The sequence below is a fragment of the Magnolia sinica genome, chromosome 10 (genome assembly GCF_029962835.1).
Source record: "Magnolia sinica isolate HGM2019 chromosome 10, MsV1, whole genome shotgun sequence".
Classification (NCBI taxonomy): Eukaryota; Viridiplantae; Streptophyta; class Magnoliopsida; order Magnoliales; family Magnoliaceae; genus Magnolia; species Magnolia sinica.
This window is the reverse complement of record NC_080582.1, coordinates 40239961-40260585: the sequence shown is the minus strand read 5'-3', so window position 1 is coordinate 40260585 and position 20625 is coordinate 40239961. Positions and strand designations below refer to the sequence as shown.

General features: G+C 38.3%; 2 protein-coding genes across 6 annotated transcripts in view; one reads left to right on the top strand and one right to left on the bottom strand.

Moving 5' to 3' along the window:
- Positions 1-3938, top strand: part of LOC131258324 (uncharacterized) — a 60942-nt gene extending 57004 nt beyond the window's left edge. The window contains exons 10-12 of one of the 4 annotated variants that reach the window (XR_009178061.1): positions 96-380; positions 3297-3349; positions 3645-3938. Coding sequence is in view for 3 of the 4 variants with exons in the window: in XM_058259571.1 (XP_058115554.1) it covers positions 96-358 (263 nt within the window). In the remaining variant the exon portion in view is untranslated. The other 3 variants (XM_058259571.1, XM_058259568.1, XM_058259569.1) reach the window with 3 other exon arrangements.
- Positions 3939-4057: 119 nt separating this feature from the next.
- Positions 4058-20509, bottom strand: LOC131258323 (protein NRT1/ PTR FAMILY 4.6-like). Of its 2 annotated transcripts, XM_058259566.1 has the most exons (5): positions 20472-20509; positions 20282-20387; positions 18064-18281; positions 6011-6460; positions 4058-5097 (listed from the first exon to the last, which is right to left on the bottom strand). In XM_058259566.1, exons 1-5 carry the CDS (start codon positions 20472-20474, stop codon positions 4138-4140), a joined length of 1737 nt encoding a protein of 578 aa, XP_058115549.1. In that variant the 5' UTR covers positions 20475-20509; the 3' UTR covers positions 4058-4137. The 2 variants fall into 2 exon arrangements, with proteins under 2 accessions (XP_058115549.1, XP_058115550.1); XM_058259567.1 differs by lacking the exons at positions 18064-18281; positions 20472-20509 and having other exon boundaries at positions 20282-20442.
- Positions 20510-20625: the final 116 nt, after the last annotated feature.

The following is a 20625-nucleotide window of genomic DNA, read 5'->3' as shown; positions in this document are numbered from 1 at the left end:
CCATCCATTGTAGAAGTAGCCAAAAGTTCAATGTATCAAATTTCTTAAAGATTTTGATTCATAGAGCCGTATTGATTAAATGTATCATTTTACAGAAAATGTGGCCGTTCATGGCCCAATAACTCAATCCCAATTCCTTGGCTCCCTTGGAATAAACTTCCGTGTTGAGGCACTGCTGCAAAATTGCACAGATGAGCAAGCCGAATCTCTGAGGACAGGCTATTGGCGACTGGTTGGAGATGGTGAAGCCCCATTTTGGGAGGGACCTGAGGAAAAGTCGCCTATAGGCATGGGTACCCGGTATTTGGCAATGTCAATTGTGAACAAGAAGCAAGGTGTTCCCATTCCATTCCAATAAAGCTTGATACTTTCCTGTCTTGGTAAGTTTAAATTGTTATTACATGTGAAAGTTTATGCATCTATCAGTGCTTTTTTGCTTTCTTGGGAAGTATTTCTTCCCTCAACTGCCATGGAGTATTTATAATATAGTTTTTGTTCGGATGTGTTCTCTATACTAAATTAAAGCAGTCTGGCTGCTGGACAGTTTGTGTGGGAAAGGGCAGGGTTAAGTGGACATAGTTCTGTTTGTCATCTGATTTCCTTTTTGTAGAGTATAATATTTGAGGTCAACTCTGACCTGCTGGGCAATGTAACGATCTTGGTTTGTTGCAACTACATGGTACATGTAATGTTGAATCTGAACCATTCATCTGGTTGGGCCTGATATCAATGGTAGAAAAAACACACCAAACAGAGTCTTAGCTGTCAATTGGTGGCCTTCAAATGGACACCCCCCCCCCCCCCCCCCAAAAAAAAAAAAAAGAAAAAAAAAGAAAGAACCGTCAATGGTCCAGTTTAAAATACTAGTCCATTAATCATATGCATGTGCTGGCCATCCATGCCCACCAGTTGGTCTGTCTGGATTCTCCTGCTGTACAGCTATGTGTACTTTCGTGGTAGTGAACCTTGACCTGTTTGTTGCACAACAAACTAGAATGCTCTATTATATTGCGATTTGATGGTTGCTGCTGGGAGAGGATTGAATCCATTGTAGTTTCATCGTGTTGAACTTGCCATTACAAACAATGTGAAATTCACTTGGTTCTTTTCTTTATGTATTAAAAAGATGAGCATGCAGACCATTGAAGACTTTCCATGCCATTTGGAATCACAAGAATCCATCTTCACAATAAGAGTGTCAAGGTTCTGATGCGAATATGGCAAGTTGTAGGTGCATAGGCTATTATGTGCTAGAGATGTATTTTGTTGAAACTGGCAGCTTTTGCTATAGGGATGTGGATTAGCTTTCAAATATTTTTCTGAACTGCCTGAATCTTTGGAACCTGACCTCCTATTTGGCATCAATAATTATCATGTACGCTTAAAATGGATGTGTTTCTATGTGAATTGATTTGGCTTGTTCGTTTGTCAACATGTCCAACCATAACCAGGGTATTGTTGTATCATATTGCCCATCATTTCATTTTTCTGTTGCAATGCAAAGAACTAAAGCAAAGAACTAATTGTTAGAAGGATTTCTTCTAGTAGCCTTATGAAGGAATATGCTTAATGGAGTTTTGTGAAGTGAACATGCCTGTGTAAGAGCAGCTTATGTACACATCACACATTTGCCAGTATGGGCATAGGTATCATATCATCCATAAGAGGGATACTGCTATATGGTTGACCTGACCCAAGAATCAGGTCAGTCCACTAGACAGGCACTCCTTGGTTCAAAGAAACAAATACTAGATAGGTGGCCCATATTTTAAGAAACAATTGCACAGCTATGAAAAACTTGGTTAAAATTTTCTAAGCCGTCTGCCTGTTTTTACTATCGTCGCCCACCTACTGAGTGCACTAGCTTGATTTTCAGGTTAACGACGACATGGAAGGTTGGATATTTCACCTGTCTCCTCTGTTGGCACAAGTGCGGTGTATAGATATGTCTTGTACACATGTTGGCTTTGCAAAAGCTCAATTGAATGAATTAGGGCATGTGTATTGAACGACTTATTGTTTTATGTTGTAATGATTGATTCCCATCACCACCCTATCTTATTCTAATGGTGGTATCAACAGTAGTATACTTATTGCTGATGACATGTTGTGCCTTCGTTATTAACTGCTAGCTTCTCAGAAGGTTGTCAATGAAAATTCATAGGTCATGTCATTGTTCTTTAGACAACAATTTTTTTGTAGCAAGCTGGTATAATGGGATGGTTAGTCTATTAGTTATGAAATGATATTAATTTCATGTTATGGTGTTGATGTTTGGGTATTGGTAGCCCACTCGTGGGGAATAGGGGAAGTTGGGAAAGGAGTTGGTGGAACCACCCATGGACATGCCACTTTAGCTACCGACTAGCCTAAAGCTGAAAGTTGCACTTCAGATTCTTGTTTATTATATTTGTACACCAATTCATAACTGAACCTTTTAATTTTATGGCTGTAAACAGCAACTTTGGCCCATTGGTCATGGGATCACAACATGGCAGCCATCACGATCGAGCTTCCCAAACAAATCCTTGATCTCTAGTCTCATGTTTTCGTTGGGTCATCAACACATAAATTTGCCCATCTTGCTACTCAATGCTGTCTGTTCAGCTCTGCATTTTGTCTGTACAGTCCAAAACCTTAAAAAATTGATAGATTTCCAACACCACAAATCAGATAACCACAGAAATTTGTCAGAGGATTCCTATAATAAAACCTATCTACTCTGTGATTTTGTTTCAGTTTTTGAATCCAAAAGGCAGCGCAAATCTCAAAAAATAAAAATAAAAATTGAAGATCTTGGAAATTATCAATTACCTGAAAATGGTACATCTCCATGAATATGGATCCAACAACTCTGAAAAGTTTACAGATGATTTGGACCACCAAACCAAACAACCCCAAATTTTCATCTCAACAAACTCGGATTGACTGAAATCTGAAGAAAAGAGAGAAATTGTGTTTTGTGGAAAATGGTTACCCTATTCATAGAGTCATGTTAGAGATTTTCTTCTCATAATGAAATGCGAGATTACAAAAATGCTCTTTAGTATGAATGCAAATTTACAAATGACAAAAGTGCCCCTTTGTGTTGCTTATCGCTCTCACAAGGTTATGCTACTGCAGATTTGTTATTATTATTATTATTATTATTATTATTATTTAACAGAATTAGTGACTTGGCATGATCTGTGTCACACAGCATGCCTGACACAGTTCAATTAATCAGCTTGTTTATTCAGTTTTAAGAAAGCTATTTAATTCTCCATTTTGTTATAATGTATCCATCTCTTTTGCAGAAGAATTCCTGTGACTGGTGTGAGAAGGTGGTTGATGTTGCAAAAGATTCATCGTACAGGTTCAGCAATCTTATACAGTGCAGAATTTTCTTAGGGATCGTTTAGATGCCTGTAAGTTCTGTAAGTGGGAAGTGACAGGTGGTGTTTGGGAGGAAATTCACCTACAAGCCACAAGCAAAACTGCTAGGAAACTTTTGTAGGGCTGGGGGTGAGAAGTCACTTCCCTGTAAGTGACTAATAGCTGAAAGTCACTTAGAAACTTGCATGCAAACGAACCCTCAAGTGTATTATCTGTGGGTTTTTATCTATAGTAGATTGTAATGTGATATTTGCTGCTACTCTTTGCAGGTTTCATTCTATTCTCTCTCCACAGCCTACACCTGCTACATTGCTCTATCTTAAGAGCTATTGCAAGTGGGCTTCCAGGGAAGAAATAGCAAAACTTGATCCTGTTGAAGTTTGCCCAAAAGCAATGGAGATGACTCATGCCATTGCAAAGAGAATAAGTTGTGATGGCGGTGGGGCTTTTGTAATTGATTATGTTCTGAATAGAACTGTTTCAGATAGTCTGCAGGTCTGCATTTGCTGGTTTTGTACTATCTTATTTTTCTGTATATCAAGTTGATTAGACTTATAGGGCCAGTTTATCTTTGTGGTGGGCACCACACGACCTGTGGACTGGAAATCACACAGTGAAGCACTTTGGATGTAATCTCCTCGGTGTTTCTCATTGCCAGAAGGTGTCATGCATCTGAAACACATTCACAACCAAAATTGGTGTTGACAATGGATTAGATACAAACTAGAATGGCAATTGCTACATGATATATATATCGTGGTTTTAGATGTTGCACCCTGCAGATCTGTACTTGTATCGGGTAGCCCACAAGAGGTAGTGTATGAAATTCAAGGCACTCAGGACACACATTAACCAGTAGAAATGGTCGAGATGGTAGTGATTCAAGTTAGAGCCAGAGAGCCACGGTGATCTGCTGGTGGCGCTGTTGACTATTGAGACGAGAACAGAGCTGAGATAGTATCCCATCGCCAAAGATGCCCATGACAGCGACATAGCCAAGGACCTCATGCTAACTGGCGCTTCTGTGAAGAAGAATTCCAACAGACCAGCCAATGTGAAAAGGTCAGCGGACCCCAGAAACAAGTACTGCAAAGCCACCCAAAAGAATGTTATGGGCAGTGGACGGCTGCCGTCGAATAACCCTGATTGGTGCACCACATGCTTTCGCTTGATCTCCACCAGAGCCGCTACTGCCATTGCCACAATCGAGAGGACCAGCCCAATACCAATCCGTTGTAGATGAGATATGCCCATCTCTGATTTTGTGGCTTTTCTTGCGAACGGGATGATGACATGGTCGTAAAGCGGGGCAAGGATCATGATGAAGACGACAGGGAAGATGGGGAGTGATGCAGGTGGGACTGAGAGGGAGCCGAGCTTGGTGTTCATGGAGGCTGCTTGTTGGACTGAGAATGTGGAGAGCTGGGCAAGGCAGCAGTTGAGTATTATGGTGCAAGCGAAGATGGGGAGGATTCTTATCACTACCTTCACCTCTTCTACTTCCTCTATGGTACATTTCAGTCCTTGCCAAACAGGCTTTCTTGTTGCTGCCCTGTTAAGGAACTTGAGGCCTCTGCTTGGCGGATCCTTTGGATCATTGCCATTCTCATCTTCTTCCTCATTGTTGGTCTGGGTTGGCATGCTTGGGCTTGTGCCCATGCTCATGATCGCGTTACTTGGGCCCCGTGCAATTTGGATGGTGCAACTTGAAGCAATCAGGACCTGTGGTATGCAGACACTGGACATGTTACCAGCTAAGCTTAGTTCAAACGGAAAAAAGAATGATTCGATCGTCTGATGATTGGTCATGACCATTGATAGTGATAGTCCCACAGATGGGATGCTTCTTCGACGGTCATTGGCCAAAAGATAACATGGATTGGATATTCCAACAACCCATCAATAGCCTCCTTCTGTAATGTCAATGCAAGTTATGGCATTGTTCAACAACAGAGGTCTATTGGTGGGATGGTTAGGATCACTCAATTGGCTTATTCTTTGTGTGTGATGGTACAGAGGTTTGCTAGAACATCCTAAACATACTGCAATAGGACACACAGACTCTAGCCGTTGGATTAGGGTTTGTTTCAATGACCCACGCCAAAAAAAAAAAAAAAATGTTTTGTGATATGGCCTCCTCTTGGATGGTGAATGAACCAATGTAACTCTTATATTGAATATTTGAAACCTTTGATTATACAAAACGTAAGTGTGACTGCTTCATGCAAAAGAGCCAACTCACTGAAGGTTTGAAACAATCCAATTTAAGAACTTCTATTTGCTGCCCATCGACCATAAAAAAAGCCAAGCTTATCATATAAACGGTTTGGATAGTTGGAAGGTGGCCCAGAGTCAAAGGCTAAAGTCTCAGTGTATATGTTACCGTTATACATCGGGATGTATTCTAGCAAATCTCTAAGTTACATCCACAAGGTGGTGGATCCCATATTGGCATTGATCAAGAAAACAAAAAGGGTCCACTCGTGGGATGGTTAGGATCACACCATCAGTGTGATTTTTTGGTCAATGCTCTATCCACATTGGGCCCCAATACTAGAATGTGAATGGTAGATTAAAAAGAAGGAAAAGGAAAGAAAAATAAAAAAATAATCAGCCATCTTAGTCAACTTTTTACCTTAGCTATGGTTGTGAGAGGACTTCCTTCGGGAATTTTGTTTCTATAAGTAGAAGAGCCAGCAAGGAAGAGAGGAAGAGAGAGGAGTATTGCTGCAGTAGAGATTCCAAAGCCCCACTGCCATCCCTTATTATCTTCAATCCACACCACTAATGTCACTGCTATAAGTGCCCCACATGAGAGACAGAATACATAATAGTTGAAGAATGTAGACCTTTGCTTCCTTCCAAGCGCTGTGGTATGGTCAAACTGCTGGGCCCCATGAGCTGGTAGTGACCCCTTAATGCCTCCGACGCCCAGGGCTACCAGATAAAGGCCTGTGAACAAAATTGCAGCCTTCCCACCCCCAACTTGTTTGCATGGAATTGGAGTTTGTGTGTTGGTGGGATGATTGCAAATGGGTGGCTTTAATGAGGGAGAGCGAGCTTGAATGGTGAGTAGAATCAATCCCTGATACCATGAAAAGGTTGATCTCGGTGAGTAAAACCTTCTACACATGCACCAGGACTGTCCAATGAACATCCTCAATCATTAGTATATTGTGGTTCTTGAAGTTTGTAGTAGATCCAATGGAAATCTCAGCTTACATACATCTTCCACGTGAGTGGCATGTGAATGATTGAAGATGAGCCATCAAAATGAATATCTTAGATCACAAGGCAATCCGATTTCGTACTCAGTAAACTCTGTTGGGCCCATCGTGAATGTATGTGTTTTATCTTTTTCCATATCATTTTAGGGACTGACCCCAAAATGTAAGGATATCCAAAGCTCAATTGGACCACACCACAAGAAACAATGGGAATAATGATTTCCACCGTTGAAACCTAACTAGGGCCCACAGTGATGTTTATTTGTCATCCAACCTGTTTATAAGATCACAAAGACATTGAATGAAGGGAAAACACAAATATCAGCTTGATCCAAAACTTCTGTGGCCCCCAAGAAATTTTCAACAGTAGACGTTCGATTCACACTTTTTCCTGTGGTGTGGTCCATTTGAGCTTTGGACATGCTTCATGTTTTTCATCAAGCCCTAAAATTATCTGGTAAAATGGATGGACGGAGTGGATAAAATATATAAATCCTGGTGGGCCCCACAGAATTTAGTCAGTACGCCCATGGTCAATGCTAAGCGGCTTGGTAAGATGACGAAGGCCGACCCATGGTTAATGCTAAGAGCTTGGCATGCATCATGCATGACAACTTCTCACATGCGTGCGAGATTAGGTAGATTCATGAGGTATGGCCCACGTCCATGGTTAATGCGATGGAAGGTCCGTACATTTATCAGGTGGACTAAATGTACTTATGAGAAAAATGATGGTTAAAAAGTAAAAATACTAGCATATATAGCAGTCTGTGCCAGCAGATCTTCTGTGGCCTACTTGGATGAGTCATGAGTGTACCAGCTTTATTTCATAATTTAAAAACATGAAAACTCGACTCAATGTTCATGGGACTCAGGTTGACTTGAATACTCAATCGACTCAATAGATAATAAATAATTATGAATTAGAAAGATTAAGAATAGTAAAAGAGAGCTTTGTTTGAGAAAGCATGCAATAAAGATAAATAAAATCCATCCATGTACATGTTTACCCAAAAACTAAAAAGATGATCTAATCAGCATGTGAAAAACTTTGATCGATAATTTACAAACTGATTATTATTGAGCTAAGACATCAATATAATGCTACCATTCTGATGGGTGGATTGGATCTCCAACCTATTATTAAATTGGACAGGTGTGATTGCTGTATCAGGTTAAATAAAAATTAATTAATTGGAAAGCTTGGATTCATGCATGCCACATGTGCCGTTTTTAAGTATCAAGTAACAATTCCAAAAAGATAACTCCATAAAATTAGACACGTGTCATAAAGAAGGCAATATATTATCTTTATATGGGGATTTTAATGGAGTTGATACTGACCCGGGAGAGTTGATACTCTCTGGTGGGGTGGTTCAGTCAACTCTCTACTTTTGACCTGAAAATACTTGAAAAGGAGAGCACAAGGCAGGCAGCATCCACAGTACCCACGTAAACATGCTTCCCATGCTAAGGCAAGACCAAAGGTGAGTTTTTTACTTTTCTTCTCCTCCTCAGCCTTCGTAGTTGTAATAATAATAATAATGGAAAATTTTACGAAAAAATTTCTTAAAATTTTTAATTTCACGTGATAATGCATCAAGTTGCCCTGTGCTTTTGAAAGAGAGAATTACCAAAATTTCTTTATTAGTTTTTTGTTTAAAAATTAATAAAACTTACCAATTGAAGGGCCCACATGGAAATAATGCTTAAATCTTCGGTCTAAAATTTAGAAATTCGCTCTTCATATGAGCCATAATGTACAAAGCAAATTAATAGTTTTTTTCTTCTTCTTCTTTTTTTTTTTTTTTTTTTTCCAGTCATTTTCGTTTTAATGTGATATGGCCAACTTGAAGTGTGAAATGGCTTGATTTTTATGAGAAGATGTTAAAAACCTATTGAAAAGCACAGGTCTCACGCAAGTGTCATATTGGGACGCATGACCCACCCGTGGTTGTGTATTGCACGCACACGCATGTGGAATCTTCAAAACTCATGACAATGATAGTTTTGCTAGCTAAGCCCTACACGCTAGAGAAGCCGATTAGCTGGTGTGGGTACGTGTTGTGCGAAGACGAGCGCTGACGCTCCTCGAGCTCCAAGTTGTACCAACGGTTTAAAGGAGATCAAAGTTACATGCCCCACAATGATGTATATCTCATTTCTACACCGTTTATCCATTTGGAGAGATCATTTTAGATTTTGATCCCAAAAATGAGTAATTTCTAAGAATCAAGTGGATCAAACCACAAATAGCAGTGGAGACTAATTTTTACCGTTAAAACATCCGTAGGACCCACTGTAACGTTCACTTTCCATCCAATATAATTATAAGGTTACGCAGACATGGATGAGGAGAAAAAAACAAATATCATATTCATCCAAAATTTCTGTGACCCCAAAAGGGTTTTCAATGGCAGGCGTTCAATCCTCCACTGCTTTTTGCAGTGTGGTCCACTTGATTTTTAAATCTGTCTTATTTTTGGCTCATGCCTGACGATGAACTCACCAAGTGGACGGACGGTTTGGATATAACTCATACCTCATGATGGATCCACAGAACTTGGTGACGTCAACACATCAGCCACATCGGTGGTGGGTGTTACACTAGCCCATCCACTTCCCGCATGTGGTAACAGTACATCCACGTGTCAGCGCATGTGTCATAATGTTTGAAGTGTAAGATTTGAGCTTCTTGTCAAATGAAATGCAATGGTTAAGTCTTCCTACATTACAAAGCAGTCCATTTCATACTTAGGAAAGCCACAAAATATCAAAATAAATGAATGGTTATTAAAAAAAAAAAATCAATATTAACTTCAGAAGTTACACTCAATTTAAAGAGCGACATTGTCCCATTTTTTAAGGAACAAGATAGAAGAATTATCTCCAACCTCATGGAAAACTCATATTTCATATACCTGTGCCAGGTGTGCGGATTTGTACAGCTCTACAAGCATGTGGATTAGCAAGCCTCTACTACAATACAACAACAACAACAACTACTACTAATAATAATGTATTTTATTATTATAAACCTATTCAGAACATATCTCAATTAAACAAGGCCTGGTCTTGTAATTCACGGACGAACGTAGGTCCACCTTGAATAGGCCATGGGCAAGATATGGGTTTCCACAGGCTATCATAGCCATTCAATTTGCTGACATAAAAAATTATTGGTGGTAAATGGTTGACATATAAAACCATAGAAAGGTCAACGATTTACATTCATATCCATGGCCTATCATGGTGGACCCTCAACGATCCACGAGGCCCATTTGGTGGACCACCGTTTTACTCTTAAAAAAAGAAAGAATAGGTAGGGTAAATTCAAAAAGATAAATAGCCGACATACTGTATGTATTCGTTGATTTGAGTATGTAAGTTTGCCCAACTACCAAATATTGAACACGGTTGTACATCCCGTTTGTTAATCAAGTGCTTTTAATCCTAGTGCAGAGAAGCCCTGTCTCAATTTTACCAGTGCCCTTTCAGTTAGATCAAATTAAAGGGTAAAGTCTCAGATACACATTATCTACTTTTGTACGTTTTCGATTCAACCGATGTGTGTGGTTGGTTTTTGCCGGTTTGATCAAAGATCCCATCAGTCCGAACAACAACACGAGTAAGTGTAGTTTTATTTTCTAATCTTGTATGAGAGTGTATAAATACCATCCTGATTTCGATTACAGTTTATATAACGGAGTTTTGAGGGTTTTGTAGCCTAGCATGAATACTCAAGGGTTTTGAGGAAAAAGTTAGGGTTTCTACTGTAAGTTGTTCCATCTTGTGTAATCTTCTTTTGATTATAGTGGATTGATCATCACTTTGTGCTGTAGTTTTTTTTCGTAAGGGTTTTCCATGTTAAATCTCGTGTGTTTGCTTGAATTTTTCGTTCTCTATTTTTTATTTGATTCTATCTGAGGTTGTTTCCATGCCCAACAAATGACATCAGAGATTTTGATTCCAACAAGTAGTATCAGAGCGTACATTAGAGTATTAGTTTGAATAAGAAGACATGGCATCTTGGGGATCGAATGTGAAATTTGAGACAAAGAAGTTCATAGGTAAAAATAATTTTGAATTATGGAGGTTGAAGATGAAAGCCCTCTTAGTTTAACAAGAGCTTTAACATGCACTATTTGGGAAAACGGATCTTCTGGAATCTATGAAAAAAGCCCTCCTAGTTTAGCAAGGATTTTAATATGAACTCCTTGGAAAAGTGGATATTCCAGAATCTATGAAGAAAGCCTCCTTAATTCAGCAAAGGCTCTAGCATGCATTCCTTGGGAAAGTGGACTTTTAGAATCTATGAAGAAAGAGGATTGCGATGAACCTGATCAAAGGGCAATTAACATAATCCAATTGTTCTTGGCTGATGAAGTCCTTTATAATGTCATTAATCAGACAACTAATGCAGGCTTATGGATGAAGTTGGAGAGCATCTATATAATGAAGTCACTCATCAATTGTCTATATTTGAAGAGACAGTTCTATACTCCTAAGATGGTAGAAGGACCGGTTCTCTTTGAGCATATTAACGTCTTCAACAAGCTGGTTTGCAACATGGAGGCGAAGATCGATGAAGAAGAAAAAACCCTTATTTTGTTGACATCTCTCCCAGAGTCTTACGAGTATCTGGTTGATACCCTTTGCTATGGTAGAGATACCTTATACTTTGAGACTATTATCTTAGCCCTTTAGTCGAAGTAATCGATAAAGAAGAGCAGAAGAGAATGTACTTCTACGGATACATTATTTTCTCAAAAAAGACCATATGAGTGAGAAAATAGGAAGTCACGATCTAAATTCAAGTTGAAATGTAAAGGCAAGTTGAAGTGTTAGAATTACCAGATGGTTGGACATATAAAAAAGGACTATCAATATCTCAAAACCTGAAAGAAGTAGATATCAGATGATTTGCCGAAGTAAGCCAATTCAGCGAAGTTTGTCAAAGATCAGATGGTTGTAGATGTGTAGTCAGTGTCTAAGATCGGTTATATCTATCATGAGTAGATTTTGGATACAGGGGTATTGTACCATATGTGTCCTCATTAGAGTTGGGTTTATCATATATAAAGAGTATGATGGTGCTGGTTCTTATAGGTAATAATCATGCTTGTAAGATTGTTGGAATTGATTCGGTTCGTATCAAGATGTTTGATGGGGTGGAGCGTACTCTGATAGATGTGATGCACATTTCGGATTTAAAGAAGAATCTAACCTCTCTAGGAGCTCTAAATGCACTTAGGTGTAAGCTATCCGATTACAGAGGTGTCCTGAAGTTTAGAGAAGCTCTAAGGTGCACTCACATTTATAAAAGCATAGAGGAGTAAAAATCTTTACAAGTTGATTGGGAATACTATATTGGGTGGAATTACAACATCAGTAGGAGAATACATGTTGACACATTTGTAGCATGTATGCCTAGGCTACATGAGCGAGAAATGTATGAAGATACTTTTTTATCGTCATTTAATTCACAATTTTAAAAGTTTTAATTTAAATATATGTGAACATTAGATCTATGGGAAACAATCGAGGTTATGCTTTAAAATCAAAAAGCATGATAGTAAAGGTCAGTTGTATTATGTGCATTCGGATGTGTGGTGGTCGTCGCCTGTTGTTTCTGGAAGAGTTTCATCTTTCTTTATTACATTCATTGATGATTTCTTTAGAAATGCTTGGATTTACTTTTTGAAGTGTAGATCCAATGTTTTCTTTACTTTCAAGACCTAAAAAGCAATTGTTCAAAATTAGACAAAGTGAAAAGTGAAAATTATGATGACAGATAATGATGATAAATTTACTTCAAGGGAATTTAACTAATACTGTAAAAGTGATGAGATAGTGAGGAACAACATGGTGAGGCATACACCACAACAGAATGACGTGGCTGAACGTATGAATCCGACTCTTTTGGAAAGGCCCCAAAGCATGTTGAGTAATTCTAGGTTGGGCATGGAGTTATAGCCTGATGCCGTCTCTCCGGCTTGCTATTTAGTAAATCGATTTCCCTCTACAGTTGTTGATTATAAAATTCTATAAGAAGTATAGAGTAGTCAGATAGTTGATTACTAGGGGCTGTAAATATTTGTTGTCATACTTACTCTTATGTATCGTCGGTTGAGAAAGATAAGATAGACCAAAGAGTTAAGAAGTGTACTTTTGTCAGTTATGGTGATGGGGTGAAAGGTTATAAAATGTATGACTGGATTTCACGAAAAATCATATTTAGTTGGGATGTCAAGTTTCATATAGGTTCATTCTTGCAGAAGAATGCATATAAGGAAATGAAAAAAAATCAGTTATTGATGTTAAAACAGACAAGGGTTAAACACTTGAAGATCCTGGGCTGTAGGTATAAGTATATAAAAAGGTAGAGCAGCCACCTGTTAGGAGAAATCCACAGAGGGATCGCATGTTACATTTGAGATACATTGATAACTCGAATGTTGCATTTGCTCTTGTTATAGACGAGTGAGATCCGTTTACTTTTCAAGAAGCACAAGAAGACAGAGATAAAGAAAAGTAAATGATAGTAATATTTGATGAAATAGACTCTTTATACAAAAATGAAACGTGGGAGTTGGTAGAACTACCTATTGGGCGGAAAGCGATTGATTGCAAGTAGATTTACTGAAAGAAACTAGATTTGTACAAGGCTAGATTAGTAATAAAGAGTTATGCTCAGAAGTAGAGTATCGACTTTAGTGAGATATTTGCGCTATTAGTAAAGAAAGTATTTATCATATTTGTATTGCCTTGAAGCAACTTGAAGGATTCGAGGTATAAAAAAAGGATAATTCAATTTACATGTTAAAGAGATCGTTGTACAGCCTGAAATGGTTGCTTAGGCAGTGGCACAAGAAATTTGATTATTTCATTTTGAGTTAGCAGTTTATCGGAAGTGAATTCAATTATTGTATCTATTTTAGAACACTAAGTGATAAGGAATTCGTTATTCTTATGTTGTATATTGATGATATACTTATCGTTAGTCATAGCATGTCTGAAATCAACATATTAAAGGCTTATTTATCTAAGACATTTAAGGTGAAAGATCTGGGGGTTGCAAAGAAGATTCTCGGCACTGATATACATAAAGATAGGGAAAGGAGTAGGCTATGGTTATCTTGTGAAGAATATTTTGAAAAGGTCTAAGTCAAGTTTGGACAAAAAAGGCAAAATAGGTAAACACTTCCCATGCTACTCATTTTTAGCTTTCTTTAGAGTTATGTCCCACGTCAGATGAAGAAAAGCGTTATATATCTTGTGTGTCTTACTCGAGCGTGATTGATAGTCTTATATATACTATGGTCTATAATAGACCAGATATTTTACATGTGTTTGCTTTCGGTTTGTTTTTTGGTCATATGTGGTGTATGAGAGCATGCCAGAATCGATTATGCGGCTCGATTCAAACCAAACAACTTTGACCTCAAGCGCCAAGATAGGCAGATACGTCGAATGCGATCATATATAATCGGGACCTGAGAAGATCAATCACCTATTCAGTCACTCGCATAAAATTGTTACAAGACGATCAAGCGACTATTGGAGGGTGGAGTTCTTTCTCTGAAGATGGGATGCACTTTGCCTTCTGTATGAAAGGACTTTTGGTATACCAAGCAATCATAAACAATGCCACAATAAAAGGAATACTTGCAATTAATTCCAAGGCAGGACTATTATGAGCCTTTTTGAATGAAAAAATATTTGTATTAAAACGAAACTAGTCTAGCGTGAGAGCGTAGACTCGGATTACAACTAAAGATTACTGTTACTCCTAAGTTATAACTAAAGCTAGGATAAGAAAAGATTAATTGATTTGGTTTGTTTGGTTAGTATGAGACAATTTGTTTTGTTGATTTTCTTTTCTATTTATAAGCTTTCCTGCTAGGTCGTTACTCTGCATCATTTTCAGTTCTTTATTTCAACTTTACAATAGTTGAATCGTTGCCATGTTAGTATTCCAGATCTTTATACCTATTCGTATTATTTTAACCATTCCTCTTCTCTCGACTGCTTTCTATCTCTTGAACTTCTCGTCCGGGGCCCCTCACCAGATGACGTGTATTATCTAGCTCAGTGCTAGCTGTGCTTTGTAAAAAGTACTCCAAATATTTTCAAAGATCTTCCCGCATGCTATATCCTCTTTGTGCAACGATACGTGTTATCCCTAATTGGCTATTTTAAGAATGATTAGAAATAATGTACAATAATATGCGGTTGGTGTCGTAAGATGATATATGTCAAAATCCGGTAAGCAACATTGAGAAGCAGTGAAATGGTTACTTAAGTACATAAGAAGTATATACGAGTATGTTTTGACTTTCAAAAAATTTGAGAAAAAACTTGTAGGTTATGTGGATGTGGATTATGTAGGGAATGTGGATAATATAAGGTCGACTTTTGGTTACTTGTTTGTATTAGCAGGTGGAGTTATTACTTGAATGTTGAAGCTTTAGTCTATGGTTGCACTTTTCACAACTGAAGCTGAATACATGGCAGTGATAAAAGCATTCAAAGAAGCTATTTGGTTGTAAGAGATGATGAATGAGTGGAGGCTTCAGTAGGAAGCCATGCATGTACATATGATAACGAGAACTCAATCAATTTGGCGAAGAGCTCGGTGTATCACTCCTAAATTAAACACATTGATGTTTGTAATAACTTTGTCCAAGAGATGTTAGAGGAAGGAGATGCCACTCTTGAGAAGATTATCATTAGCAAGAATTCAACAGACATGCTTACAAAGGTTGTTTTTGCAGAAAAGTTCAAGTTTTGCTCAACTTCTGTGGACTTGGCAAAGAAAAAAGAAGACGGAGTGTGCACAAAATGATGATAGCGTTACTTTGAAGATAATTAGAGATGGTGGTAGCAGCTTGAAACAATGGAGCTGAAGGATTAAAAGTTACAATGGAAGTTGTTAATCGAGTGCCTTTAATCCTAATGCAGAAAAGCCTTGTCTTGGTTCGACCAGTATCCCTTTCGATTAGACCGAATTAGAGGGTGAAGTCTCAAATGTACGTTATTCACTTTTGTATATTTTTGGTTCAACTGATGTGTATAAGTCAGTTTCTACTGGTGCGACCGATGGAGGCATAAGTGTAGGTTTTATTTCCTAATCTTATACAAGGGTGTATAAATTCCTTCTTAATTATAATTAAGGTTTGTATAATGGAGTTTTAAGGGTTTTGGGGCCTAGCTTGAATACTTAAGGATTTTGAGTGGAAAGCTATATATTTCATTTCTTGATTATTTTTTTCGATTATTGTGGATTGATTGTCACTACGCGTCATGAATTTTTTCCCTAAGAGAAATTTTCACCTTTAATCTTGTGTTCTTTACATTTGTTTGAAAATTTCATTCTCCATTATGTGTTTCATTTTTACTTTTAGTTACTTCCATACCCAAAAGAGATTTTGATACCAACACTACCCACTCTACGTGTCAAAGAGTCTGTCAAAAACTAAATTCCCCTACGTGGCACACATGTACGGATGGTGTTAAATTCCTCCTATTTTGTTAGGTGCGGCTCACTCGAGTCTCGTATGTGCTTCATTTTTTGGATTACGGCCTGAAATGGACAAGTGATACCTATGAAGGGAGTATATCAAACACACGCATAACGATGGGCCCCACAAATGTTATCATCATAATTTCCAACCGATAACAACGCCTTGGCGCTACGGTTTTCGAGGCCAAATTACATCCGAAATTCTTCTTTTTTCAAACCAGGTAAAAAGTAGTTATTGCTTATTTACAACTCATTTACGTGAATTTTGAAAAACAAACAAGCGATTAGGGAACTGAAACTGTGCGTGAGAAAAAGAAAAATATATGAACGGTGGTCAGCATGCTATAGTAAAAAAGTCCTCCAGTCCACGGCTGTAATCACTTGATCCGCTTGTTATCGTCCATACAAGTTAAGTTCACATGCTATTTGAATAAGTTTGCTAATTCCACACGGCATTAGGAGCCGTACACATCCACATGCAGGAGCATTTGTGAGATATGAGCTTTAAATTTTCTGAGATAAAGTCAGACATTTCACGCTTCAGGTAGCCCAAAGCATTTATGGACGCGGATTGCGTCCTAAACCCCCGCCGGTCTCCAGCTTGGAACGGCCAGGGGCTCCGAGTGGCCACCGTGATTTATGGTTTTATCCACACTGTTCATCCATTTTTCCGTATCATTTCAGTAATTAGACACTGGTGGACCACACAGCGAGAATTAAACTCTTACCATTGAAAACTTCTTGAGGGCCACAAAAGTTTTGGATAGAGTTAATATTTGTGTTTTCTCTTTGTCCAGGTGTACGTGACTTTATGAATAGGTTGGATGGAAAATAAACATCACGATGGACCCTAGAAAAGTTTCAATGGTGAGAATCATTATCACTGCTGCTTCCTTTAGTGTGGTCCAATTGAGCATTGGATCTACCTCGTTTTTGGATTTATATCCTAAAATAATACATAAAAATGGATGGACAGTATGGATAAGACCCATACATCAAGGTTGCCACTCAAAGATCTTGCCCGTTCCCAGCTGGAGACTGGCGGGGGTAGGACGCATTACGCCCGTTCTTTGTACGCTGTAGCCCAGCTAAAGAGAATTTTCAACTTAATGGAAAGCTTGGATTTCGCATGTACGTATGTTTTATATTTGTAAATATGACTACGTGTGGATGTTTTATATGTTATATATAAAAGTCAAATGGGCCACAGCAATAGCAACAGTTGAGAAGATTGTACTGCCACCATTGATTTTCACTTGAGCCCGCCTGAGTTTCATAATAGCCTGATTTTGACATGTACCATCATCTAGGGGAAGAAATTCCCATATCAATGGATTGAATGGCACGTTGGGAATCCAATCAATGATTGGGATGGTTCATTATTCAATAGTACCAATGGGAGCAAGTCATGGTGCAAAAATCATACCAATTGGATATTCCTAACCCTTCGAATGGGGGCAATTTCATAGATCTCTTATGGTTTTAATCATCAAGCCAAAGTGCTAATTTGGAATAACAAGTAATCAAAGTGGGATCTATGTATTAATTGTTTCATGATGATGATTTGGGGTATTTTGTTTCTCGTTTAATCTTGGCCATCTGTTTATCACGACAATGATCGGACACTTAAGTTCATTCAATTGACACAATTTTTACACCATGGCTTCTCTTAGTTATATGAATGAATGGACAGTTCAGATCGATGAGGTTTACCCCATGTGCCATTTAAAAGATCTGGGGACATTGCTAACTTAAAGTTAGCAATGTGTGTACCTATGTATGTATACTCAAAACTATATTTTCTAAGAATAAAAGAGTTTTAAGTGGTAACAGATTAATGGGTTAATAATAAAGAAAATAGAAAGTGAAACAAAATAATGGAAAGGCATTTAAGGGATATCTTTTTAGAAAGATAAGTTTGCATGATATACGTACCAAGAACTCTATAACTGCACTTATCAGGTAGATGTAATAGGTGCTCAAGAAAGCATCAGAGAGGAAACCTCCAAGAAGTGCAAGTAGGAAAGCTGTCCCCATAAAATTGGTGACTGTATTGGCTGATCTTGCTGGTGAAAAGTGCATAAAATCCGCCAAATATAGAACTAAATTGCTTGCGTTGGCCAAGAATGCCAGATTCTCCAACACCTCCACAACTGCACCGACAATCAGAATGCTTGTTATTATATTACTCTTGCTAATCTTGGTAGATTCTAATTATGCAGCAAAGTTACTTTTTAGAATAATTTTTTCTTTCATATTAAGTGAAACTCCTATGGAAAATTCGTTCTTCTTTTCAATTTCTTGGTGTGATCATCATGTGATTTAGATGATGGTATCATCATAATTTTGGGATTGTACTGTATTTCGATACAAATTTAATTGAAAAACTAGGCTGATGAAAAATCATCCCATATACATAAAGATTACTTTGTTGTGTGAGAGAAATGTTCACATCCAGCTGGTTGGGCAATAAGTTGCAGTTCACCCAGTGGATAACTTCCAACCTATCATGTGTGTGTAGCGTCCACCCTGTCCAATAGGTTGGCCTCACCATGAGGACCGCCTTGTGCAAAAATCTACCCCATATCCACTCATCAAGTGGACCACATTTGTATTTTGTAATTTATCAGTGGCTATAGATGTTGCACACACATGACATGTTGAAAGTTATGTGCTTGGTGGAAGCTAACTTATAATCAACCGACTGGATGCAAGCATGAGAGAGAGAGAGAGAGAGAGAGAGAGAGAGAGAGAGAGAGAGAGAGAGAGAGAGAGAGAGAGAGAGAGAGAGAGAGAGAGAGATGAGGGTGCTCTATGGGAACTTGCAACTCAGTAGCCCTAGTTGCATTGGGACATAGGAACATGCCAATTGATCCATTTGGACGGTCAAAATTCTTTAAACTTGTGTCCAGTCAAAACCTTCAGATAACAAGTGAAGTGGACCACACCACAGGAAGCAGCGCTGATAATGGCACCCATTGTTGAAACCTTCCTAGGGCCCACCGTCAAGGTTAATTACCATCCAATCTGTTCATAAGGTCACATAGACCTGGATGAAGGGAAAACATAAATATCAGCTTCATCCAAAACTTCTGTGGTCCTCAATCTTTCAACATTAGCTGTATAATCACCATTCTGTGGTCCACTTGAGCCTTGGATTTGCCTCATTTCCGGGCTTGTACAGTGTGGATAAAACCCACACATCACAGTTGCCCCTCAGAGCCCCTCTCGTTCCTAGCTAGGGTCAAGGGGTGGTGCCCAATCCGTGTCTATTTTTTGTGGACAATCATGGATCAGTTTTGATTGCCACAGTATGGCTGAAAGGTATCGCTTATGATTTTCCATTTATGCTGAAAAAAAAAAAAAAAAAAAAGCAAAAAAAAAAAACAAAGGAGGCCAACTAACGGATGGATTGGATCAAACAAGTATGACATTTGTAGGTACTGACAGATTTGAGTTGTGAGAAGAGACCAAAAGTGGGAAAAGGGGAAATGGGTCTCTTTGTTTGGATAACCAAAAACAGGAAAGGAATTGGATTATTTGTAGTTTGAGAGGAAAGAAGATCTGAATTATGTAAACTGGAGCTTGGTGAATTTGAAAATCAAAACTATTTCTTACTTTGGAGTCGACACTTAGAGACGACTTGGGTGGGGGGAGCCATCTATTCAAGTAAAAGTCATACCCGTACAGGCACCCAGTCACTTGTTGGGAATCAATGTGGAACTACAGCATTTATCAGTTACAAAACAAATCAAAAGGGTTGTGTTGTGTGAATGTGGAAAAGAAGAAGAAGAAGCATGTTTTTACTTTGGATGACAGTTAGAGATGACTTAATTGGCTAGAGAGCTTTTTTCTCCTTAAAAACAAAACTCACCTTACAGAAAATGTGCCGCCGCTAAAGGCACTGAATCACTTACTCAGGAATCAATGTAGAACTAACGAATTTATTAGTTAGAAAACAAATCAAAAGGGTTCTTAGATTAGAATCACAATGGAATGTTTTTATTATCTTCATATGTTTTGATAATTCGATCAAACAAAAAAGAAATAATTTAATCACAAACAAGTGGCAGGATGAAGGCAATACTGTATTCAAAAAAATGTATGGAATTTAATCTTTTATGCTGTCTCAAGGTAAGGAAAATGAGAATACCCAAGACAAATGAAGCTGCAAGCATGCCGCCATGGTGACGTTTCAAGGCTGGCCTATTCCTCCAGTCAACATACCCCTCCCATCTCTCTGATTCATTCCCTTCTTCCTACAACCAAGCAATAACAAAGAATTGGTACCAATATCCAACATAAGCCAAAGGGAATTCTAGAATAAAAGAACAACATCCCACCATGTCTTTTTATCAATGTCTTGAAATCTCTTTTTCTGAGAGAGAGAGAGAGAGAGAGAGAGAGAGAGAGAGAGAGAGAGAGAGAGAGAGAGAGAGAGGAGATGAATGATCCTGGATTTATAGAGGGTGAAAGAAAAGAGACTCCTCACAGAGA

What these genes read in the sequence shown, in the direction of transcription:
- LOC131258323 (XM_058259566.1), bottom strand. An exon ending in TGCAGCTTCATTTGTCTTGG is followed by an intron (nt 18,282 to 20,281) that starts GTATTCTCATTT and finishes TTGTCGGTGCAG; the next exon opens with TTGTGGAGGTGTTGGAGAAT. An exon ending in CTCTCACAACCATAGCTAAG is followed by an intron (nt 5,098 to 6,010) that starts GTAAAAAGTTGA and finishes TGCATACCACAG; the next exon opens with GTCCTGATTGCTTCAAGTTG.